The 22,972-nt window shown below is 56.2% G+C and overlaps 3 protein-coding genes across 20 annotated transcripts; all 3 read left to right on the plus strand.

Moving 5' to 3' along the window:
- Positions 1–476: 476 nt before the first annotated feature.
- On the plus strand, positions 477–7,764 carry MAFG (MAF bZIP transcription factor G). 9 transcript variants are annotated; one of them, XM_080629712.1, is made up of 3 exons: positions 477–564; positions 4,085–4,146; positions 4,229–7,764. In XM_080629712.1, the coding sequence occupies exons 2-3, from the start codon at positions 4,111–4,113 to the stop codon at positions 4,679–4,681; spliced, it is 489 nt and encodes a 162-aa protein (XP_080485838.1). In that variant the 5' UTR covers positions 477–564; positions 4,085–4,110; the 3' UTR covers positions 4,682–7,764. The 9 variants fall into 9 exon arrangements, with proteins under 9 accessions (XP_080485838.1, XP_080485842.1, XP_080485846.1 ...); XM_080629716.1 differs by lacking the exon at positions 477–564 and adding an exon at positions 656–811; XM_080629720.1 differs by lacking the exon at positions 477–564 and adding an exon at positions 956–973.
- Positions 7,765–7,866: 102 nt separating this feature from the next.
- SIRT7 (sirtuin 7) lies at positions 7,867–12,464 on the plus strand. Of its 3 annotated transcripts, XM_080629696.1 has the most exons (10): positions 7,867–8,001; positions 8,070–8,207; positions 8,820–8,924; positions 9,865–9,935; positions 10,033–10,105; positions 10,563–10,661; positions 11,123–11,359; positions 11,602–11,682; positions 11,798–11,904; positions 11,992–12,464. In XM_080629696.1, the coding sequence occupies exons 1-10, from the start codon at positions 7,906–7,908 to the stop codon at positions 12,197–12,199; spliced, it is 1,215 nt and encodes a 404-aa protein (XP_080485822.1). In that variant the 5' UTR covers positions 7,867–7,905; the 3' UTR covers positions 12,200–12,464. The 3 variants fall into 3 exon arrangements, with proteins under 3 accessions (XP_080485822.1, XP_080485823.1, XP_080485824.1); XM_080629697.1 differs by lacking the exons at positions 7,867–8,001; positions 8,070–8,207 and adding an exon at positions 8,577–8,719 and having other exon boundaries at positions 8,807–8,924; XM_080629698.1 differs by lacking the exons at positions 7,867–8,001; positions 8,070–8,207 and adding an exon at positions 8,585–8,725.
- On the plus strand, positions 12,240–22,856 carry PCYT2 (phosphate cytidylyltransferase 2, ethanolamine). Of its 8 annotated transcripts, none has more exons than XM_080629704.1 (14): positions 12,240–12,400; positions 12,716–12,804; positions 13,546–13,707; positions 15,486–15,552; positions 16,020–16,104; positions 17,111–17,155; positions 18,403–18,541; positions 19,140–19,222; positions 19,393–19,470; positions 20,030–20,095; positions 20,356–20,421; positions 20,884–20,972; positions 21,112–21,183; positions 21,626–22,856. In XM_080629704.1, the coding sequence occupies exons 1-13, from the start codon at positions 12,315–12,317 to the stop codon at positions 21,167–21,169; spliced, it is 1,113 nt and encodes a 370-aa protein (XP_080485830.1). In that variant the 5' UTR covers positions 12,240–12,314; the 3' UTR covers positions 21,170–21,183; positions 21,626–22,856. The 8 variants fall into 8 exon arrangements, with proteins under 8 accessions (XP_080485830.1, XP_080485829.1, XP_080485834.1 ...); XM_080629703.1 differs by having other exon boundaries at positions 21,112–21,179; XM_080629708.1 differs by lacking the exon at positions 21,112–21,183 and having other exon boundaries at positions 17,111–17,160; positions 18,366–18,541.
- The last annotated feature ends 116 nt before the right edge of the window (positions 22,857–22,972 follow it).

The raw sequence follows: 22,972 nt of genomic DNA on the forward strand, positions 1-22,972 counted from the left end.
CGCTGCTTTGTTCTAGCACAGCAGTTAGTTCAGCTGGCAGCAGCATTCTTGCGTTATGGACCCGCCATTACGGGAGCAGAGCTGGGACCACCCTGACCCCGGGGAGCAGGAGCCAGCCCCAGTGTTAGCGCTGCTCAGCCCGGGCTTGCCCCGGAGCCGGGGGCTGCTGCAAAGCACACTGCTTGGTCAGTGCCTTCGCTGGGGCCTGGCTGCTGCTCCGGCAGGTTCAGCAGCTCCAGGACACTGCGGGTACAGCCGAGGAGCCGGTTCCGCCGCGGAAGGCCGGAGGCTGCACCAGAGGGGCTGGGAGGTCCACCGGGGCCTTGGCGAGGGGAGCCGGCACCGCCCAGGCCATGAAGGTCCCTCCGGTTCCCGCCGCCCCTTTAAGGCGCGGCCCCCTTAAGGCCCGGGGCGGTTGCGCCGGGCGCCTCATGAATGGAGCCACGTGACCCAAATATCACGTGACGCGTCCGTGAGCGGCGGCGGCAGCGGCGGCTCGCGGCGTTCCGGTCCCTCCTAGCGCGGCCTCCCCGCCCGGCCTGGCCCCGGCGGCCCCGTGAGGAGGTGAGACCGGCGGGCGCGGCTCGGGCGGCGGGCGCGGCCCTCGCACCGGGTGGGGCGGCGGGTCGGTCCCCGGGGGCGGGGCGGACGCGGCGGGCCCTGGATGACGGCCGTGCCGCCGCCGGTTGGCGAGTGTACCGCAGGGCCGTCGCCGCTGACTCACGGCGGGATTCCGAAGCCGTGGCCGCCCGGCGCTGCCGGCCGCTGTCCGCCGCCCCTCTCGGTTCCCCGCCCCGCGGCCGAGCAACAGGTGCGTGGGGCCGACAGCAAGCACCTCGGGCGCGTCCCTCCCCGCCCTTCCTGGTCCTGTGCACTCTGCGGACCGGCGGCCCTGGCCTGCCCCTCCCGTGCCCGCTGCTCCTCCGGCTCCTCAGCTCCCCCGCTCCGGGCGGCGGCTCGCGGCGGGTCCCGGGTGGGGCTTCTTCAGTGACCGGCTTCCTTGCCCGGCCGCGCCGCTGGCTTCCCTCTCGTTGGGTGCCCCTCTGTGAGGTGGGCAGGTGAAGGAGTGTCTGGAGGGGGTGGCGAGTCACGGAGGTGTCCAGCTCCTTTCCGTGCGCAGAGGCTTGGTCACAGGACATGCTCCATCACTCCAGTACCCATCACGGTGTAGATGATGCCGCCTGGGAGAGGGCTGGTGGCTGAAGGGATGCGGTTCCGAGGTTCTGGCCCACATCCTGGAGAGGCCTGTGGCTCACACCCTGCCAGAGGCTACAGTGGGTGCAGAGAATGGGCTGGGGCTGTGGGTCTGCTCGGTGCAGCCTCCTTGGAGCTGAGCATATCCTCTCCTTGGTGGGAAGCAAAGCCCCTTTTGGGGGATTGCAGAGCAGGCTGTGGCGCCGGACTGACACAAAGCGTCAGTGTGCGCTGGGGGTCTTGCTTTCCGGAGCTGGGGATGTCTCTGATATGTGATGTTTGAGCTGTGAGGTTAGAGGAAGGCGCTGCCAAAGGCTGGAAGGGCTCTCCGGGAGCCAGCTCTTCCCTTTATCTGTGTAAGTAGTTAAATCCGGCTGGGTGGGCAGATTCCTTGATGGAAGTGTGGCTGTCCAAATGCCCTGGGTCAGATGTGAGCTCACCAGGGACTCCTGGGGCCACGGGGCAGGCCCAGCCCTGGCTTTGTGTGTAACTGGGGGTCATCCAACACGCTTGGGTTACTGGGGAGCTGCGGCAGCTCCCGTGCCAGAAGGTGAATAAACAAAGTAGGAAACGCACCGGGAGAGCCGTGGCGCGGCACTCCCGGGCACACCGCGCTGCGGGGCCTCTCGGAGCGCGCCCCTTCCCGGCTCCCCGCGGCGGGGCCTCCCTCCCGCCAGCGCTGTGCGCCGAAGCGGGTGACGTCAGCGTGTTTACACGGGGCTCGTGGCGGGGCTCTGACGCCGGGAATGTGGGGAACGGCGCTGGCTCATGCGCGGTGCCGGCAGCTCCGTGCGGAGCCGAGCGGAGCGTTGGCTGCGCTTGTGCTGAGTTCAGGCCTTTCGAGCCCGGGGGAGATGTGTTGAGGTTGCATTTCCTTCGTTGCCGTCATCGCGTTCGGCGCTTTTCAGCGGGATCTTTCTCTGGGAAGCTCTCAGGAGCTCAGCCATCCGCAGCTGAAGAGTTAGGCCAAGTTTGCGCTCTTGTCTTGGTGCCAGCTCTCTGGGTGTCCTGTCTGCGAGCTGCCGAACAGCCCTGTCTGATGCAGCCCGATGCGGCACCTTTGTCTCCTTGTTTATTTCAGCTTTGCTGTAGTGAAGGACTTTGAGTGCTTTCCAAGCACCTGGAAATTCCTTAGTGCCACAAGGCAAGTCCCCTGCCCATGCCTGCCCTGGCTCCTTGTGCTTGCCAGGAGTGCTGCAGGGGTGGCATTGGTGGTCTCCCAGGTATTCCCTCCCTTCTCCCCTTTTCCCAGCAGCTGTGTCGTTTGCCCAGTAGGAGCGGAGGAAATACCACAGAATGGGAAAGAGCGAAGAATCAGTTTTACAAAGCAGCTGGCTGTGCTGTCTGCCCTGTGTCAGCTGCCTCACTGCAGCTATCTCCTCTAGACAGCAAAGTGACCCTGTGCCAGCACTGTCAGGTTCTAGCATGCATCTCATATGAAGGAGCGTTGTCCTCTGGGTATAAATAGCCTGCCTCCAGTAAGGCTGGAGGCTTGGAAACAGCTCTGCGCGTGTCCTGGGGAATGCTGACCCCATTCACCTCTAATAGGTGGTAGATGCACTGCTAGTCTGCGCCACAGCTGCTGGAAGAGCACAGATCTGTATTTGCTGACTTGTGCATCTGTTGTTTTGGCTATAACTGTGTATCAGTGCCTCCTACACTTAGCAAAGCGGTGGCAAACTAAATTGTTGTTGACTGTTGGGCACTGAAGAGGCAAAGGGACAGAGGTGTTTGTAGGCTGTGCTTGCACAGGAGCGCTTGCCTCTCTTAAGGAGCTGTGCGGTTCTGGATGCCTGAGGCACAGCCACGTTGGTCGAGCAATGTCTGAGGGATTCATTCATTGGGCAGTGCAATAGCCCTCTGAACTACAGCCTGAGGGGAGATGCAGGGACAGAAACCAGAGCTTGTTTGGAGTTACTGTGGGAACAGGCCTGGGGATTGCTGTCACTGGCTCTGAAGTCCTGGGGCAGTGAAGGAGTCTGCTCTCTGGTTTTGGCTGCCCCTAATCCTTGCTTCCTTACGAGCGTACCTTGGCTCTGAAGCTAATGGAAGGAGAAGGTGGTTCTGGGCCCTTGAATTGACTGGGACCAAGAGGAACTTTCTCGCAGAAGAGACCAACAACTGGGGTCAGTTTTGTGTGAGTGAGAGAAGGGAATGCTGCTGCTGCACTGGCCCAAGACTGACGGGATTCCAGTGTGCCCAAGCGCTCCTTTGTGCTGCACTGTCAGGTTGTTCTGTTCCTTGGGAAATGTTGGGTGCAGAACTTTAACTGGAACCTGGATGTGCTGGCTTTCCTGGGAAGCACAAGACATTTGGAGAGCTGTGAGCACAGCAGTGGTGTTCCCCCATCCTGCAGGATGCCCAGTGAGCTGTGTTGTGGAGGAGGCAAAAGCTTCCCCTGCGCTCCTTGCTGAACTGCGCTGGCTGCGTCCCTGGGGGCACCTATGGTCTGGTGGGACTCGTGTCCTGGGGTGGTTCTGGAGCTGGAAGGGCGAGCGGAGCGCTAGGGCTGCAGCTGGGAGCAGGAGGCCGCGGTGCCAGTTACGCTGAGTCAGCGTGACTGGCCCTGAGCAGCCGAGCCCGGACCCAGCCGCTGCTGCCAGGCTATTTTTAGATACACATGGCTTCTGTGTACTCCGGCTCCTCCTTGTGTTTTGATTTCCCCCACCCCAAGGGAGAAACCAGCATTGCCCACAGCCTCTGTGGGAGGGGGTTGGAAGGGCAGCGGTTCCTGCTTAGGGACAGAACCTGCCGCTTTGAGTCCAGCTCAGGCGGGTGCTTGTTGAGGGTGTTCCGGAGAGTGGTGCGGGCTGTGCAGCAGTGCTGAGTGCTGCCCTGCCACAGACTCTGCTGCATCCTGGGGGGTTAACCTGACCTTCTTCCCTTCCAGCACCTGCTTGACAAGGCTGTCGTGTTATGACGACCCCCAACAAAGGAAACAAGGCCTTGAAGGTAAGGCAGGTGGATAAAGGGATGCAGGTGGTGGGTGATTTCTGCTCCAGGTTTCACAAGTGTGTGCCACCATGTCTTCCAGGTGAAGCGGGAGCCAGGTGAGAATGGGACCAGCTTGACAGATGAGGAGCTGGTGACCATGTCTGTGCGGGAGCTGAATCAGCATCTGCGGGGCCTGTCGAAGGAGGAGATCATCCAGCTGAAGCAGCGCCGGCGCACGCTGAAGAACCGGGGCTACGCGGCCAGCTGTAGAGTCAAGCGTGTTACCCAGAAGGAGGAACTGGAGAAGCAGAAGGCAGAGCTGCAACAAGAAGTGGAGAAGCTGGCATCAGAGAATGCCAGCATGAAAATGGAACTCGATGCTCTCCGCTCCAAATATGAGGCTCTCCAGAACTTCGCCAGAACCGTGGCCCGGAGCCCTGTGACCCCTGCACGGGGGCCTCTCACCTCCAGTATGGGTCCCCTCATCCCTGGCAAGGTCGCTACTACCAGTGTCATCACGATAGTGAAATCCAAAACGGACGCCCGGTCTTAGTGAAGCGAGAGTTGCCTCAGCTTGTCTGTGCAGGGCAGTTAGGCACAAAACCAGCCTGGAACCCCCAAAGCACAAACCCTACCCACAGGGGTCCGGGTTCCTTCTACTTGGCCCAGGACTGGCCTGCTGATCACTCCAGTTTTGTTTTGTTGTGTCCAGATTGGTATGAGCAGTGGTGATGCGTCCCTTGTCCTGTGCAGACAGAACCTCCCACCCAGTGATCTGCAGCCCTCAGGTGCCCTTGGGACAAGCTGCGAGATCTTGGGTTTGTAGCCAAGGAACATCTGTGCAGTGTGGCTGACGGCAGGCGATGGGCAGGCTGGGGAAAGTCTGGAGGGAGGCTTTCTTCCCAGGGCTGGGAACCATAGTTTTCAGTCACTTCCAAAGGTTTTATTTCATTACTCTTCCTGGTGGTGCATCTTGGTGCCTGACTGCCGGGCGCCTGAACCTGCTGCTTTTGTCTCATTTGGTACCTGTAGTTGCAGTTGGGGTGTTCTGTGTAATAGGTTTGTATTCCTTTCTCGGTGTGCCTCTGTGCCCTGACAGTGGGTTTCCCTCAGATGTCCGTGGCGTTAGCTGTGTGAACTAGCAGTGGTGGACAGGAAGATGCTGCTGTGCCCCTGCCTCTGCCCTAGTGCTGGGCCAGAGCACCCCAGGGGAGGGAGGGGAGGAAGGTACCATGTCGACTGCAGGCCGGTTTTGTGCCTAATGTCTTGCACTGAACAAGACCAAACTCACTAGTTGTTCCCGTGTTTTGAGGGTATCAAGTGTCTCTAGTGTGATGGTTTACACAACCAGTTTATGTGGTTAAATAGCCCTTTATTTAAAGAGAGAAACATCATTTTAAGAGTTATTAAATTATCTAAGTTTAAAATTAAAGTCAGACAGAAAAGAGAGCGTATTTATAGTCAGCTTTTTTATCTGAGAGGGTGAGAATATTTGACCATCTGAATGGGGAAATATTCTCGGAGACTTTGCTAGTAAAAAGTTAATAAAGAAATAATTTTAAAGTTTCTCATGAACCTCCTGCACGCCGTGGCTCTGAGGTTAGTTTTTATAAAGAGTTATCAGACTTTATTTATAAAACTTAGAAAAAAAATGAAAAAAGAGGCAAGTCCTGTTTGATATCTTTTTGCAGTTGTACCAAAAGTGACTTATTCTTGACCTCATTGGCTTCTGTCATGTCCCCTTGTGTTGCGCTCTCTGTTCTCTGAGCTCGCTGTGCTGTGCTGGTACCAGTGGCTGCCTTTGCCGTGTGCTGTTGTTTTCTGGCTGCCATTGTTTTCCCTAAGCTCAACCGAGAGATGGAGTTGGCATCTCTGCATTCTCCAGGAGGATTCTGGCACACTGGCAAAGGAGCTGCTGTTCTTGAGGGCAGGAGTGGACAGCTGGTGGAGCTATTAGTGGTGCCTGTCCAGAAACACATCTCTGGAGAGGTGTGCTGCGCGAGCAGCCGTCACCGGGGCACTGTTACCTGAATGGGGAAACCGTGCTTTCCTCCCTCCAGCAGAGCTGGCAGACGAGTAACATAAGGGAGAACTCTCCAAGTTTAGGAAGAGGCTGATGGGATTTAACTGTGGAATTGGATCCTGTGGTCAGAGCTTGTGTTGCTCTTGGGGCTTATCTGACAGGGGCCAGCACTGGTTCTGAGTGTCTGTAGTGCTGGAAATGGAGCTGTGGCTTGGTTACTGCCTGGCCTGGTACAGCTCCTGCTTGTGGGTGTTGGAGGAGCACTCAGAGCTGTGTGACACAGCTTAGGAGCTGTTTGTGGCCAGGCTGCATTTCCTCAAACACTTTGATCCCCCCTGCCCTCCCCAAAGCTTTGAGCTGCTTCCTGAGTAGTTGCAGAGAAGCAGGACATGGGGGTGAAGTCCATGTGAGCTCCTGGCTGCCTGAAGTCTCCTGAGTGGAGGGGATGAGCCAGGATGGCACAAGTGACACTGCAGCCTTGTGGGAGGCAGTTTACTGTACTTTGTGGTTTTGATGCATTTCTCATGTAGCTGATCTGGTACTGTTGTCCTCGGGGCTGAGAAGCAGGTAAACTGATGGAAGCTGCAATGTGGCAGGAGAGGAGCGATTGGTTGGTGGGGATTTCCTGCTGCAGGAGATCAGCTTTGCTCTGACTGATTGGGAATTTAGGGAGGAGCTGTTTTGAAAGGTTTTCCCAGTCCCAGAACTTTCTGAACAGGGAGCAGGTTAGAACATTGCCTCCAGGTTTCCCTCTCCCAGCCCTGGGCTTCTTCTCTGAGCTGAAGCATGCTGCTTCCCAGCTGTTGACTGGCTGGGCTACGCACTGAGCAGCACTTGGAGCTCTGGGCTCTAACCTTTGTCTGCCAGTTGGTGATGTTGTGCCTGGAAGAGGTGAGACCTTCCAAAACACGATGACCTCCAGTTGCTTGGGGTATCAGTCCCAGCCCTGTCCCTCCTGGTGCCAGCCTGAGGTCAGACCTGTCCAGAGCTGAGTTCTGAACCCAGCTGGAGGCCTGGCCCTGCGCTGCTGCTGGTGAGACTGTGCTGCTCTGGAGTGAGACCCAGAGCCAGGAGGGCAGAGCCGGCGGCAGCGCTGACCCCGGCCTTGTTAGCGCTGCCACTCTGGGGAGCGAGTGCGAAGCCGTGGCTGGAGGGGCCGGTGCGTGGATACGCGCTGTGGCTGCGGGGCCGGGTGCGGAGGGGACACGGATTCCCTGCGGGTGCCTCTGCTGTGACTCTGTCCGGGGAAATGTGCTGGACCCCGGTGATGTCTCTGCAGGCGGTGCCCGGTGCCGTCCCGCGGCCTCGCGTGTACAGTGTTCTGGCGTGTGGCAGTTCTTGTCCCGAGGTGCTCGTCCCTTTGGTTCCCTGCTGTGAAGGTGTCGTGTTTTCTTTCTCCCGCCCCGGGGGCCGGGAGGGCCGTGCCGCGGGCCCCGGCGGTTGTGTATCGTGTGGTGACTTGTGTACGGGCGCCGCTGCCCGGGCGGAGCGGGCGGTATTTATTGGTAAGTTATTGCCCGGGCGGCGGCCGGGCGGCCGGTATTTATTGCTGTACATAGTGTCCGTCCCGCCGCCGCCCTTTTGTACGTGACAATAAACCGCTTTCAAACAGCCGCCGCCTCGCGCTTCCTTAGGGCGCGGTCCGCCGCGCCGCTGGGGGGCGCCGCCGCTCTCGAGGGGGGCGGGGCTGAGGGCGGGCGGAAGCGGCTGTGGGGCCGGGCGCGCGGTGGCGGAAGCGCGGCGCTTCCGGGGCGATGGCGGCCGGTGGCAGCGCGAGCCGCGCGGAGCGGAAGGCGGCGGCGCGCGCCGAGCTCCTGCAGCAGGAGGAGCAGCGGGACCGGCGGAGACAGGTACGGCCCTGCCCGGCCCCTCCCGCCCCGCCCGCCCCGCGGCCACCCTGACCTCCTGTGCCGCGCAGGTGTCCCGCATCTGGAGGAAGCCGCCGGCGGAGCGGAGCTCCGAGGAGTGCCAAGTGCTGGGCGAGAGCGACGACATCGTCCGCGAGCTGGAGCGGCGCCGCAAGCGGCGAGAGCGGCTGCGCCGGCGGCAGGAGGAGGTGCGCGGCGGGGCCGGCGCGGGGGCCCTGGAGCTGCGGAGGGCCGCGGGAGGAGCCGCTGTGCCGCGTTACCGGGAACGTCTCTGGTCCGCTCGCGGTTCACTCCCTTTCGGGGCTGCCAGACCCGTGCGGGCACGTGCCTCGGGACTGGGAGATGGATCCGCGTGTGCTGCTATCCGGGAGCCTCTACCCTTGACCCCCTCGGGCAGCAACGTGTTCTTTCTAACGTGGAAAAGACGGGGGGTGATGGGCACAAGTTATTCCTGGGGAGATCCTGGCTGGGCACAAGAGGGAAGTTTCTCAGAAGGAGAACTGCCAGCCATTGGAATGATCTCCACAGGGAAGTGGTGGATTCCCCAGCACTGAACACTTAAGATCTGGCTGGACAGGGTGCTGGGACAGCTAGCCTAGGTCATGCTTTGCCTGGGAAGGTTGTACCAGATGATCCATAAAGTCACTTCCAACCTGAGGTTTTGGGATTCTGTGATTGTTTTCTTCGGAAGCCGCTTCTGGTAATGGTGATGGCCCATGTCAAGCGTGCAGAGAGTGCTCTGCTCCCCCCAGTTCACTGTATCTCAGAAACACGTGAACTTGCTCAGTTGTGTTTTCCAGGTATGTGACGAACCAGAGGAGTTAAAGAGAAAGGCCACTGAGCTGGCTGCTGCCATCTGCAGCGCCAAGCACCTCGTCATCTACACGGGAGCCGGGATCAGTACGGTAGGTTTCTTTGGGGTGAGTGGCTGGAGCTGTGGGAGCTTCTGCAGGGCTGTTGCAGTGTTGTTTAGGCTACTTTTGTGGTTTCCAAATGACTGCATGATGCGTGTTACGAGCCTGGGATGTGGTGGGAGCGCACACACCATGGCGAGGACAATGGTTAGTTTGCATCCTGGGCTCATGCCTCCTGCACAGGGGGTTCTGAGGCTGCATCTACCTCTGTGAGCATGTGAGGAATGTGCTGCTTAAATGGGAAGATCGCCAGTCTGGCTTCATTCTTGAGTGTCTTCGACTGCTTTTGGTGTAAAACCTAAAACCACATTGACTCACTAACATTGTCTGTACTAATGGGCAAGCAGGAGTAGCTGGTGCTACTGGAACTTAGAAATGACACTTCGAGAAATGCTGTGATGGCCTCTGGGAAAGTGGAAATCTGGGGAAGAAGTGTCTCTTCCTCAGTAAAGAGTCACCTTTACTGATAACTGAGATGGGAACCCTACTTTCCGTCCCTTTTCTACAGTCTGTGGTGATACGGGGCACGATTCTGGGCAGGGTGTACAATGTTATGAGTATTTTTGCTGAGTGTGAGGTGCCAGAAATCAGTCTAATGAAAGTAAGGAAAGATTCAAGAATTAAGTTCTGTGTAAGGAATGGCGAGTACCAAGGGTCAAAAAGAGTTCGGGAGGGACTCCATAATGGTAAATTGGAGAAAATAAATACTGGGGGTGAAAATGAGAGCTGTAAGGTAGAAGAGATGCTAAAGAGAGAGAGAACATGAAAAGAAGGTTTTACTGCAATTAGGGAACCACTGCTCTAGAAACCTTGGAGTGAATTAAAAAGCCTCTGTCAGTGAGGAGGCCCTGGGTGCAACCGGGTTGATGTGTTTGTGGACAAGGGTGTGAACCTCCTGCCAGGCCTCATTTTTTGTCTCCTGATGACACAGGCAGCTTCGATCCCAGACTACAGAGGCCCTAATGGCATATGGACGTTGCTGCAGAAAGGCAGGAGCATCAGGTAAAGAGACAAATTCTGAGCTGTGTGGCAGAAAGCTGAGACTGAAGGAGACATTCATGGCAATTCAACTTTATTTTTTTTCCTTGCTCCTTGTCAGGGCCACAGATCTGAGTGAAGCAGAGCCCACGCTCACCCACATGAGCATCGCCTGCCTACACAAGCACAACCTGGTAAGATGCTTTTGCTGCGCCTCACTTTTGTTCCTGTTTGTATGGTAAATAAAGCCCACCAGGGGAAAAATGCTTTTCATGAGGCTGCCTACCTCCTGTTTTCACTCAGGTGGCTACACATCCATGTGTATAAATCACATGTGCTCACATACAGCTGAGTGTCGCTCAGGCTTGCTCCAGGCTATAGCCCTGGCAGCTTTTCCCCTTGTGCCTTTTCTTTCACACTGAGTGCTTGCCTCTTGTGAGGCTGGGCTGGCCACAGCATCAGCAGTACTGGCAGCTCACTGATACTGCTGTCTGGCAGGAGGAGCTCTCATAAAGGTCTGTTCTCCAGGCTGCCTTATTTCCCGTCGGTCCTGCACAGGGTGATTTGGTGTGTGTTGAGACACCTCATTTGAGTAACACAGTCAGTGCTGTGTGTGTGTGGTAACTGGCTCAGTGTGTTGCTCTCCTCAAGGTGCAGCATGTGGTATCTCAAAACTGTGATGGGCTGCACCTGCGGAGTGGGTTGCCCCGAGCAGCAATATCTGAGCTTCATGGAAACATGTACATAGAGGTGAGTGGCCAGAACAGGGTGAAGTTACTGCCTGGGGGCTTCACAGGGAAATAATATAAACTATTTATCTACCACTAGCTCAAGAAGAACTAGAAAAAGGGCTACTCTTTGCTTAGTTAAGGCCATCAGGTTTGGGATGAACAAGCTAGCAAGCATAAACTGAAGCATTCTGTACAACTCTCCCTGTACTTGCTAGAGCTTTCTGCTTCTGTCTGCTCTTCTTTAGGCCTCCTCTGAAATCCCTCCTATGGCAAAGCTCCCAGGCTCCCTGTAATTCCACTTGCTGGCTGAGGTTTTCCAAATTTTCGCTGGTTAGCATCTGATCCCTGATGATCCCTTCTAGCACTTCCACTTTATTGTCCCCAAAATGTGCTTTTCTCCTGAGAGCAGTGGTTGGTTCCTGGCCTCCCACAGGCTGGATGCTGGTGGTGTAACAGGGTTTTGCTTTTGTCCCGTGCCAGGTCTGCACTTCGTGTACACCCAACAGAGAGTATGTGCGAGTATTCGACGTGACAGAGCGCACAGCCCTGCACAGGCATCACACTGGCAGAATGTGCCACAAGTGTGGGGCACAGTTGAGAGATACAATCGTCCACTTCGGGGAGAAGGGGACGTTGAGGCAGCCCCTGAACTGGGAAGCAGCAACAGAAGCTGCAAGCAAAGCAGATGTGATTCTTTGTCTGGGTTCCAGCTTAAAGGTAACTTTAGAGACTCGGTGAAGATTGTTAGCAGCATTCCCTCTTGGTGCTACACCTTGGTGCTGAGCAGTCTCCTCCCAAACAGACAACTGTAAACTCTGGTGTCAGGATTCGCCCACCATCTGTGATAGTCTCTCTTCCTCCCTCTTTCCCCTCCTGGTAATACATTCCTTTTCCTCTCGCCGATACGGGTCGCTGTTCCGCGGCCGTTGGCTGTACCCAGCACCTGTGTTTTGTGACAGGTCCTGAAAAAATACCCCCACCTTTGGTGCATGAGCAAGCCGCCGCCCCGGCGTCCCAAGCTGTACATCGTGAACCTGCAGGTGAGAGCCCTTGGCACGGGGTGGGGAGGGTGTGGGACAGATCGGCGCCGGTGTACGGTCAGCCCGGGGGTGTGCGGGAGATGCTGCAGCCGCGGCTCTGCTGTCGCTCCTGCAGTGGACCCCCAAAGACGACCTGGCTGCCCTGAAGCTGCACGGCCGCTGCGACGACGTGATGCGGCTGGTGATGGCGGAGCTGGGGCTGGACATCCCGCGATACGACCGGTGAGCGCCCGGGGCCCAGCCCCGCACCCGGCGGTGCCCGCCCGGGGCCGCCCGGCACCTGTCCCACGCTCGCGCTCTTTTCCGCAGGGCGCGGGACCCCATCTTCGCGCTGGCCGAGCCGCTGCGCACCGGCGAGGAGGGGACGCACTCGCGGAAGCCGGTGGCCCCGCCCTCGGGCGCTGAGGAGCCTCCGCGGAGCGAGGAGGCGCAGCGGGAGCAGCCAGGGGCGCCGTGCCGTGCCGGGGGGTGGCTGGGCCGCGGCTGCGCCAAGGGCTCCCGGCGCAGAAAGAGCTGAGCGCGGGCGGGGCCGCGCCCCAAAATGGCGGCGGGGCGGGCGCGGGGCGGGGCGGGCGGCGGCGGCTCCGGTGGCTCTGCCGCGGGCGCGCGGCGCTGCCGGTGACAGCGCGGCCATGCTGCGCAACGGGGCGGCAGGCGGCGGCCCCGCGGCGGGCGGCAGGGCTGCGGCGCGGCCTGTGCGCGTCTGGTGCGACGGATGGTGAGTGGGGCGGGCGCGGGACCGGGCTGTCGCGGAGAAATAAACGGTGTTGGCTGCGCTGGTGCCTCCGGCTCCTCTGTGACCGCGGCTGGGCCCGGAAGGGGACCGGGTTCCCGCACGGTGTGTGCGGCGGGAGGGGAGCCCCCGCCGTGCCGTGCCCTGGGTACAGCGGGACCGGGCGCTGCGGCTGCTCCGGGGAGCCCGGCGCGATCTGGCAGTGCTGCCCCGTGCGGGGCAGCGGAGACCGTGAACCCCGACCCGCGGGACGGCTGCTCCCGCCGCCTCCGCGGGCTGACCCGGCCGCTGTGTTTGCAGCTACGACATGGTGCACTACGGGCACTCGAACCAGCTGCGCCAGGCGCGGGCCATGGGCGATTACCTGATCGTCGGTGTCCACACGGACGGTAAGAGCTTTGGCCCTCGCGCTGCCTCTCGAGTCGCGCAGCGGTGTCGCCTCCAGAACGGACCCCCTGGCACAGAGCGGGCGGCCCTCATCTCAAGGAGCAGCAGCCTCCAAAGAGCGTCTCTTCCCTGGGCAAGGGAGAAGGGCTTCCCCTTCCCCACTTTCTGGAGCGAGGGTTCAGTAGCTCAGAGCTTTTGGGCTTTGTCTGAGGCGTGACCCGTGTCCTGTGCTGTAAAAACAACTGTACCAGCTGAAAATCAGTCTAGTTTTGCTGGTGCAAACTGTAGAGCTGATACTCCAAGACACATCAGTGTGTGGAGAGAACTCATTGTAGCCTATTGGGAAGTGCTAAAAACTTGTTCTTGTGTGTGAAGATGGATTTTAAATTGGTTTATGGATATGTATTTTCTAGCATGAAGCTGTTGTTTAATGGGAATTTTCCCTTGGGGCTGCCAGCAGGTGCAGGTGCCTCCCAGTAACAAGTATCTGGGTGCAGGGGGGCACCGGGTCCTTCTGTCTTCCCAGGGAATTCCAGGGGCCTTGTTACATGCTAGGAAATGCAACTGAATTAAACCTTTTCTGATCTAGCTGAGGCTTCCTCCTCTACCACAAGCCAGCTCCAGGCTGAGTATAAGCCCATGATGCAGTTCACCCACCCGTGAGATGAGTGAGGCTCCTGTAGGAGAGCATCTTCATAGCTGTGGTACATGCTTCTAATGGGGCTTTTCTGTTTCTTGCTCAGAGGAGATTGCCAAGCACAAGGGCCCCCCTGTCTTTACACAGGAGGAGAGGTACAAAATGGTGCAAGCCATCAAGTGGGTGGATGAGATTGCTCCGGGAGCTCCCTATGTCACCACACTGGAAACTCTGGACAAATATAACTGTGACTTCTGTGTGCACGGTGGTGAGTGATATTCTGAGGTGTTACATTAACACAGACCCCGTGGGGCTCGTGTGCTGCGGACTGAGGAATGTGCTGGCCAGTGGGTACCTCGTGTGCAGGGATCTGCTTCCTGGCTCCTGACCTGCTGTGGTGGGGAAGCACGTCTGTGTGCCAGGCTTAGTGTGCTGGGCACCCCAGGGTGGCCGGATCCCTGGGCTATAAGCAGCCCTCTCACTGACAGAGAGACGTGCTGTCTGACAGCTGTCCTGAGGTTGCCCTTAGCACTAGCAGAAATCTATGCAGAGAGAAAAGTCATTTGCAAACCTTAACGTGAAAAATGCTGTTAAAAGGTAAGTGCAGAAATACAGACGTGTTTATATCTACTTATCCTGGGATGAGATCAGATCTGGAAAACTTCTCTCCCTTTATCCAGCTGATAAGCTGTTCAAGGGCTTAGCTGACCGTGTAGTCAGAGACCCAGTTCCTATTGGGAACACTTTTCAGTTTATAGTCACTGAAGAGAACCTGTGTTCTGGGAAACATCCTTGCGCTTGCACTCTGTCCCTTCCTGGGCCTGCTGCTCATATTCACACAGCCTCAGCCCTTCCCCAGCCCCTCGGGAGGTGTTCTCTTAGTTTGATCAGGAGTCTTTGCACTCATGTCACGGATCTTCCTCATCTGATCCCAGCGCCTGCTGTCGTTTAGCCAAGTATTTCATTAAGTGTACATAAATCATTAATCCTGTGTGAGACAGGCGGGCTTTTTCACGTGGACAGGCTGATTATCAAATTCCTTGTTAACTTAGTTATGTGTCCTGAACACGTTTGGGGTGCGTGACGCTTCCTAGGCTCAGTGAGGGATTATAGCAGCAGAGCCGTGCTCGTGGCCTTTGCTCCGGTTGCCCTGTGCTTATCCCCTCTGCCAAGGCACTCTGTACTTGCACCTGGGTGATGCCCTCATGCTGCAGCTTTGCCAGGTTGTGTTGATGCAAAGATAAGTTTTGCAATAGCTGAGCTTAACTGGGAGGGTGATAGACACAAACCCACTGTTTGTGCCTTCTCCTGGCATGCAGAGCTGTGCTTGCAGCATGTCCTTGTGTCCCGATGTGAGAGTGTGGGGTTTAGGACTCCTCTGTCACCCATGAACTGCCAGCGCCTGCTGTGAACGGGCTGTTCTGCCAGATGAGAATGAGAATGGGTTTTCAGTTGTGAAGACTTTGCACTGTCACGAAGAGGAGGTGAGAGGTGGTTTTGTAGAGTGAGTTGGGAACTGTGGCAAAGACAAACCAGAGTTAACACTGAGGAAGGTTAGCTCCATGCGGCTGTGCAAGTGTCATCACTGCAGGAAGGAACTGGCTGTTGGAGGGCTGTTAAATTAGCTGAAAAGTTTGTAACATGAGCCAACAGCCAAAAGCCGTCCTGGGGATGTGAACGTTAAGGTGCTTTTTGATAGGCTGGTGGGAGCTGTTCATTGTCATTCCGGCAGTAACTCAGTCCTGGCTGCTGCTGGTGTCACTGCAAGGGCAACCGGCTTTCATTTTCTCGGCTATCTACAGAACAGCGGGTTGGATGGCTAATGGTCATCAGCATGGAGGAATTTGCTTGTCTCCACAGATGGGATGGTCTTGCAACCCCGTGGCATTCCAATGGGATGCAGGATATATCCCCTGTGTACGCACAGGGGTTCAGTGCAGGAGTTGTGGTCTGGCCAATGTGCTGAACCTGTTCAGCTCCTGCCATCAGAGCAGCTTCTGCACAGCAGGGTTTGGGTGCAGTTCTGAGGCTTTTCTCTCTCTGCAGATGACATCACCCTCACGATAGATGGCAAGGATACCTATGAGGAAGTGAAGGCTGCGGGGCGATACAGGTAACCTGCTGCTGTTCCACTTCCTCCCCTGCTTTGGGCAGAGTTTCTGGGAGTTTGTGCCCTGAAGAGGATCAGATAAACCACAGCTGTCCCCAGGTTACACTTGAATTTAGCTGTGATGTGTGCCAGAGTTTCAGTTGGCTCTACCACTGTGGTTTTGGGAAGTGTTGCAGACTGGCAGCTGGTGGGGCCTGCCTGGTCATGGCAGAAGCTACTTCTGGCCTCGAAGCTTCATTGGGGGTTGGCTCTCTGGGGAGCCTGTGCAAGGTAAGCTCTGCTCATGTGAGCAGTTGCTGTGGGGTAAAGAAGATGCAGAGGCTCAGTGAATAGATGCTGGACTTTATATCAAGAGCAGGTAGAAGCACAACCCCTCATTTGGATTTGTCAGGTGTTGTGTGGTAATGGTGGGAAATGAGGAGGAACATGTTCCTGTGGCTTCTGCTTTATCTTTGCTTGTCTCCCTGCAGGGAATGCAAACGCACCCAAGGTGTGTCCACCACTGACCTTGTTGGCCGCATGCTGCTCATGACTAAGGCTCACCACAGCAACATAGTGAGTCACAGGGCTTTGGGTGGGAGTTCGGAGTCCAGGGCATTTGCCAGCTCTTTCATTTTGCTGTCCCAAATGGCAGTGGAGCTCCTGGGCCTGGCTCCTGGGTGCAGGGAGAACTGGCAGGCTGATTATGGGCAGTGGCAGCAAAACAACCTGCTTATGTTTGCTTAATCCTGCCTGAGATCCCAGTGATCTCAGCCTGTGCTGCTTTGGAGAAGGGGGAGGTTGAGGGGTGGTGAAAGCTTCAGTCCTTGGTGATTGGTGTGGGAATCTGGGAATGTTATGGGCACTACAGGCTAGCCTGTGGCTTCTCTGGGGGTGAAGCTGTGCTCTGCAGCCACGTCGATCCGTCAGCCCGGTGCTGCCAGAATTGGAAAGTCCTCTTCCTTCCCACTGAGCTGCATGCTTCTGCCTTCTGCTGTCTCTAGTCTGATCAGACCTTCCTCGAGTCTCTTCAGCTCACTATGTGCTAGATAGCCGATGTAGCCAAAGGAAAATAAAGGAAATGGTCATATGGTGGTTAATGAGTGGATTCTCCTATATAACAGCAGGGACGAGACAAAGGACCAATTCAGGGATCAGGGGAGATCTTCCAGTGTACTGAGCTGTTAGATTGGCTTAGCTGGAATTCCAAAGCTCACCCCATGCCATGGTGCAGTGCTCTGGCTGGCCACAGGGATCTGAGCCCATCTCCAGTGCAGTGTCTTTGGAAGGAGGAGGGACACCATCCTCTTAGGGGCTTGTGTTGTTGTGGGAGAACAAAGGTTTGAAATGCCATCAGGTCTGCAGATTGGGCAGGAGCCACTGTCACTGTGTGGTGCCAGGCAGGGATCAGATGAGGACACGACTCATCTGACTCATGCTGGGACACGACTCTGGATATGGACTGGTTTGTCAGTGTTCAGAGGCAGGGATGTGGTGTGCAGCCTGAGCCACCCACAACCGTGTTCCCGGTCACGTGAGCTGTGTGAGTGCTTAAACATTGTGACTCTTTATCTCCCTTCAGGATGAGGACCTAGACTATCGGAAGCACACTGACAACTTTGGGAAGGTAATGTGAGTTCTGGTCATGGATGTCTGGTTGTTGTCCTGTCCGAGAAGGATTCCAAATGTGCTTTCAGCCTCTGTTGCAGGCTTGTTTCCTCCCCATATTTAGTAGTAACCTCAGTAAGTATTTGCTGCTCAATAAAGGAGCTGCTGTAGTCGGTGAAATAGGTGTGGCCATGCAGGGCCAGAGGGTGAAGTGTCCTTCAGCAATGCTGTGGAGCTGCTGCACCCATTGAGCCTTTGCTGGTTTTCTGGCTTGCTTGTACATGCTTAACTGCTGTTCTTTTGGGGCCCAAGTGCCTGCAGGGATGGCCCAGGGAGAGCCTCTGTGGATGCTGCTTTCAGTGCTCATGTTCTCAAAGGTGTTGCATCAGGTCTAGGAAGTGTCTGTAGCAGGCATGTGGCTGGCATGAGTGTGCTGCCGTACTTGCTTGCCTGGTGGAGCTGTCCTGGGTCCGGCTCAGGCTCGTGCTGCCTCTAAAGAGCTGTCAGGCCCGCTCTGTCCTGGGTGTTGGACTGTGCCCGATTAACAAGCACCGGTACTTAAAGCTCGAGTAAGGCTCTTACTCGCAGGGGGTTTGCTGGTTAGACTGAGTCACCCTCTTTGTTCTCCGCCACTTTGGGGTGTTTGAGCAGGTGTGAGGGGCCCGTTGCTGCAGCATGGCTGTTCCCTGATGCTTGGATCACCAGGTTCCTGCATGGCCCCGCAGGTGAGCCCCCTTTGCTTGCTGCAGTCGCCTGGCTTGCCCGCTCTTGCCGGGGTTGTCTTTGTTCTTGCCAGTCTCGTAGAGCCCAAAAGCTTTAGGGGTCAGGCAGGTGCCTGAGGGGGTGACCCGGTGCCTGTTCCCAAATCCGATGTGGGGGGGGCTAAAACTCCCTACTCGGTTTCATGGCGCTGGTATCAGCTCCTGCTGGAGCCAGGGGGAGGCTGCTGGAGGCTGGAGAGGAGCGAGGGTAGGTTGTGTGTTACTGAGCCTTGTCTCTCCTGGCAATCCAAACCTGCCCTGTTGCTTTCCTCCTTCTTTAGCTTTCTTCCCAGCATTTCCTGAGCTGGCTGTCAGGAACAATTTGCACCGTGTTTGACAGAGCAAAAAGGGCTTTTGAGATTGCTGAACTCTTTGGTGCCAGGAGTGTGGGAAGCCCGAGCTGCTGAGAATTGTGATACTTGCAAATTGCCTGTGGTTGTGTCTGTGTTGTCCAAACCCCTCCCGGAGCCTGGAAAGGAGACATGTGTGGGGTGTGTTTTCCCAGGGACCAAAGGGCCACAGTCCTTGGACAGGCGTCTCACAGTTCCTACAGACATCTCAGAAGATCATCCAGTTTGCATCAGGGAAGGAACCCCAGCCTGGAGACACCATCATCTACGTGGCTGGAGCCTTTGACCTGTTCCGTATCCTGGACTCTGTTTTGTCAGGAAAGCAGCACTGGTCTTTCAGTTTAATGTTCTCATGTTCTGAAGTGCCAGACCAGGCTATTTGTCTCTTTTTTTTTAAATTTTCCTTTCCTTCTCTCTCTGTAGCTGTGCGAGTGGGGGGAGGCAGGATTCTCACTGCCTTAGTTGCAGGACGCTGAGAAAGGAGCTGTAGCTGCTCTCTAGAGAGGTTTGTGGCTGTTGGAGGATGGCAGGGAGACAGGCGGATACTCTCCCTGCTCTAGTGATCGCACTCCAGTCCCCCCTGAGGGCTGGTGTCATGGCCTATGTGCCTGCCCAGGCCACCTGGAGCAGTCTCTGAGGCACTGAGCCAGAACAGCCAAATCAGGTAGAAATTCTGGACAGAGGCAAAGTTGAGTCCATGTGAGGTGGAGCTGGAGATGGCTGGGTTTTGCCCGGGACCTGTGAAGGAAGGAGGCGACTGGATATGGGCAACAAATAATGCAGAAATCAAATCCATAGGATTTATGTCTCCCACTGTGGTTTTACAGTGCATCTGTTTGTCTCCCTTTCCCTATTTTCTGTGTTAGCTTCAATTCCTTAAAGTGTTCTACAGATATTGGCCATGTAGATTTCCTGGAGAAGGTTCACCAGCTGGCAGAGAAACCCTACATCATCGCTGGGCTGCACTTTGATCAGGTCAGTGTATAATGTTGTCCAAAGACAGAGCATCTTGGCCCCTTTTCTTTCTGTGCTCAGGAAGCTGGGAAAGGGATGTGTTGGCCAGAACAGGGTTTTCGTGTTGGGAAAAAGCGAGAGAGAAAGGGGTTGCTTTGTCTCTCTTTAACTGTGCCTGGTGCTTTCCTTAGGAAGTAAATCGCTACAAAGGGAAGAACTATCCCATCATGAACATCCATGAGAGAACACTCAGTGTGTTGGCCTGCAGGGTAAGTGCCTCTCAGGTTGGTGTCTCTGCACCATTCCAGAAATTGCCTTAAGCTTGGTGGTGTTCTCCTGTAGCCAACAACCTCACACAGGTTCTTTGGCGTGTGCTGGGGAAGCAGAGATGAGTCACTTCAGACTGCCAGAGGTGCTGGTGTGCTCTCAGAAGGAGTCCCTGGCCTCCTCTGTTGTCCTGGCTAACCTGAGCTATTGAACTCTCCCACCTCTGGTTCAGCAAAGGCAGCAGGGAAGAAAATTCTGGGGAAAAAATATGGGGAGGCCCAGAAGCATGTTCCCTGAGCTATAAACTTCTGGATTTGCTATATATAATTTATCAGAAAGCATATTCTGTAGTGGAACTAAAAGATGCTGTGTGACAAGCGGTGGCTGCTAAACCTGCTTCCCTGCTCCATTGCTTGAGTTCCTATCTCTCTAACTGGCTGACCTGCTTAAGGGTGTTCAGGAAGCAGGCTGGCCCCTGTTTTGGGGGTGTTGGTTTATGGTTTTGGGGTGGGTGTGTTTGTTTTTCCCAAATCTGGACTCTTTACCTCGTTTTTCCTCTAGTATGTCTCAGAAGTGGTGATCGGAGCCCCCTATGCTGTCACTGCTGACCTGCTGGATCACTTCAGGGTGAGTCCTTGCGTATAGATGGACGTGAAGATGTTGGATGTGATGTGCTTGGGGAATGGAAGTGGTGCAGTAAAACACAGGGGTGTAGAGGGGATAAAGTCCAGCTCAGCAGGGTTACTGGGCACGCCAGATGCACCACCAAGGCCAGTACAGGAGGGGTGCCTTTTCTGATCTCCAGGCTGTGTTGCAGTAGGTGCAGTGGCAAGGAAGGTCCTTGTGCATTTTTTGGGTCTTGTCAACAATTTTGTATCCTTCTCCAGGTAACACTTGTGTGTCATGGGATGACGGAGGTGGTGCCAGACAAGGATGGTTCTGACCCATACGAGGTAAGGCACCAGCTGCTGTTGGCCGTGCTGCTTTGTCAGCATTGGATAGATGCAGCGTGGCTTTGTGTTCCCGAGTTGGGAACTTGTATTGCAGAGGATGCTCCCAAGCAAGTGCAGCTCAGGTGAGCCTGGTTTTCATCTACCCTTGAGGATGGCTGCTTGGAGCAAAGGTGTAAACAGCTCTGTTCTTGCAGTCCCTCTTTGGTTTGCCTGTTTCTGATGCCTTCATGGCAGAGTGAGAAATCCTGTAGCCTTTGCTCTATGCCAGTCCTGGGCAGCTCCCACACACATAAAGCTTTGCTTTCAGCAAGTATTTATCCTGCTTCCTAGGAATCATTTTGTGTTGTGCCTGGCTGGGTGCCCTAGGACCTGCCACAGCTTCTGCTCAACATCCCCTGCTGAACTGTAACCCCGACGGTCTGCGTGTCTCCCCCAGCTCACTCTGCTGTGTTTTGTCCACAGGAACCAAAGAGACGTGGCATTTTCCAGCTCGTGGACAGTGGCAGCAACCTCACCACAGATCTCATTGTGCAGAGGATCATCAAGAACAGGTTGGCTTTCTTTATCTCCCAGTTCTGTCACATACTATACTGACCAGCTTGCGTGGGGACTAATGAGTGGGATCAAACAGGGAGAGGAGTGGTTACCTAAAGGCACAGAGTCAGTAACTTAGTCCTTCATCTTCCATAGGTTGGGGAGGCTGCTTAGATGTGGATGTACTGGACTGCACAGGGAAAGGAACAGCTGAACTCTGCTGTGTCAGTGTGTGTCTCAGTGTGTTTTACTGGTCTTCCTCTATCAATGATAAAATTCCCTTGCTCTATTCCCAGGGGGAAGGAGCACGTTGCTTCTTTCAGAGGTTTGCTCTTTTAGGCCTGAGCCCTTTGCCTTAAGTAACCTTGGCTCAGTCAGTGGTAAATTTGGTTTTGGTATTATTAAGTGGTCTGTTCGAGGACAGGCCAAGCATGGAGCAGCAGTGTCTGCTGCTGGGGCAGAAACAAGCGGTGTTTGCCCAGTGTGGAAGCCTGCGAAGTGGTGGGAACAGCTGTGGGAAGCTCTGGGTGCTGGCTCTTGAAAGCAGTTGGGAGTTTACTGGTGGTTTCTGAAGTGCTCCTGGAGCAGAGTAGCAGGAGCTATGGTGCTCCCCTGCTCCAGGTGAGATACGGATGGATGAGAATCTTATGGCATTTTGTGATTGATGCAGGCTGGAGTTTGAAGCTAGGAACCAGAAGAAGGAAGCAAAAGAGCTGGCTGTGCTGGAGGCCATGAGGAGACTGGAAGAGGAGAAGCACTAGGACAGCAGAGAGCTAGTGTGTGGGTCACAGATCACCACAGCCTCACCTCTTGAGAGCAGACAAGCTCTTGGAAGGGACCCCTGGACGGGGACCCCACTGCTGGCGTGCAGGGTGTGCTGTCTGCGCTCTCTTGGCCTAGCTCCTCCTCCAGTAACTGCAGCCAGTGAGGCCAGAGCCTGCTGCTGCTGCCTGGTTTCTCCTCCCTCAGCCCCTTCCCAGGGGAGAGATGACAGGTTAAAAAAAGAAGTTTTAAAGGTTTTAATTCTAACCCATGTTTTAACCCCTTGATGTGCTTTTACTGCTGCCAGTTCTGGCTTTTAGTAGGAGGGAAATGGAGCAGCTGCCCAGGCCCCAGGTTTGGCTGGAGCCTGTGCTCCTGAGCAGCCTGGGGGTGGTGGTGGGGAAGGGCTGGTATGAACAGTCACCCTGGGGATGGCCACAGCTACTCCTGTGCTGAGGCAAGGGCACAGGCACCCCCAGGGGCTTCCTCCAAGACCTGGTGCTGTACAGACCTGCCCAGAGCCTGGAGTCCACCTTGTGCCCAAGGGCTTCACAAGGGGAGGGACTGGAATTTCAGCTGAACCCAGGGCTGTTTGTGCCATGCAGCATGTGAGTCCCTTCACAGGGGTGCAGGGCCTGAGGAGGACAGGTGCTGAGCCCCTTCCTGCCTCTTACATTCCAGGGTGCAGCAGTGGGTGCCCTGGGCCACATGGTCCTTCCACGCCAGTTCTGTTGTCCTCTATGTTGTAAACTTCTGTTGCTTGATCATTAATAAAACATTAGAGTTCTGTGCTGGTATCTTTGGGCCCAAGGTGGGGTCGCAGAAAGGGGCCAGGTCCTGGCCTGGAGCATCCCTGCTACAGCGGCTTTTTCTGGAGCTGTGGTGGGAGCCGCAGAGAGGCCGCTGCAGCGGCACCAGCTCTTTGCCCTAGGGCAGCGCAGCCCGGGTGCTGGGCATGTTGGGGTTGCTCCGGCACAGGACAGCTCTGGCAGGAGCCTTTTGTTCTCCCTGGGGGAGTTTTTTGCTGAATTCACTAGAAATGGAACCAAACCGTGTGAGCGGTCCTGGCTTTGCTGTTCTGTGCTTTCCGGACAATGAGGTTACAGCATTTGCATTAGGAGACGGTGCTCCGGCAGTTCGGTGGGCATGCAACCACCGAGCAGCGGCGGGGCCCGGCCCTTCCGCGCCCGGCAGAGCCGCTTCTCCACACCCCCACCCGCCCGCCGGCGGGTTCCGCGGCGCAGTCGTTCCCCCC

Source organism: Psittacula echo (assembly GCF_963264785.1).
Source record: "Psittacula echo genome assembly, chromosome: 14".
NCBI lineage: Eukaryota > Metazoa > Chordata > Aves > Psittaciformes > Psittacidae > Psittacula > Psittacula echo.

Excerpts from the sequence above, each read along its gene's own strand:
- MAFG (XM_080629712.1), top strand. The coding sequence starts at position 4,111 with ATGACGACCCCCAACAAAGGAAACAAGGCCTTGAAG. Across the intron at positions 4,147-4,228 it reads AAGGAAACAAGGCCTTGAAG|GTGAAGCGGGAGCCAGGTGA; the intron begins GTAAGGCAGGTG and ends CATGTCTTCCAG.
- PCYT2 (XM_080629708.1), top strand. The coding sequence starts at position 12,315 with ATGCTGCGCAACGGGGCGGCAGGCGGCGGCCCCGCGGCGGGCGGCAGG. Across the intron at positions 12,401-12,715 it reads CGCGTCTGGTGCGACGGATG|CTACGACATGGTGCACTACG; the intron begins GTGAGTGGGGCG and ends CTGTGTTTGCAG. Across the intron at positions 20,096-20,355 it reads ACCTGCTGGATCACTTCAGG|GTAACACTTGTGTGTCATGG; the intron begins GTGAGTCCTTGC and ends ATCCTTCTCCAG.
- SIRT7 (XM_080629696.1), top strand. The coding sequence starts at position 7,906 with ATGGCGGCCGGTGGCAGCGCGAGCCGCGCGGAGCGGAAGGCGGCGGCG. Across the intron at positions 9,936-10,032 it reads CAGAAAGGCAGGAGCATCAG|GGCCACAGATCTGAGTGAAG; the intron begins GTAAAGAGACAA and ends GCTCCTTGTCAG. Across the intron at positions 10,662-11,122 it reads ATGGAAACATGTACATAGAG|GTCTGCACTTCGTGTACACC; the intron begins GTGAGTGGCCAG and ends GTCCCGTGCCAG.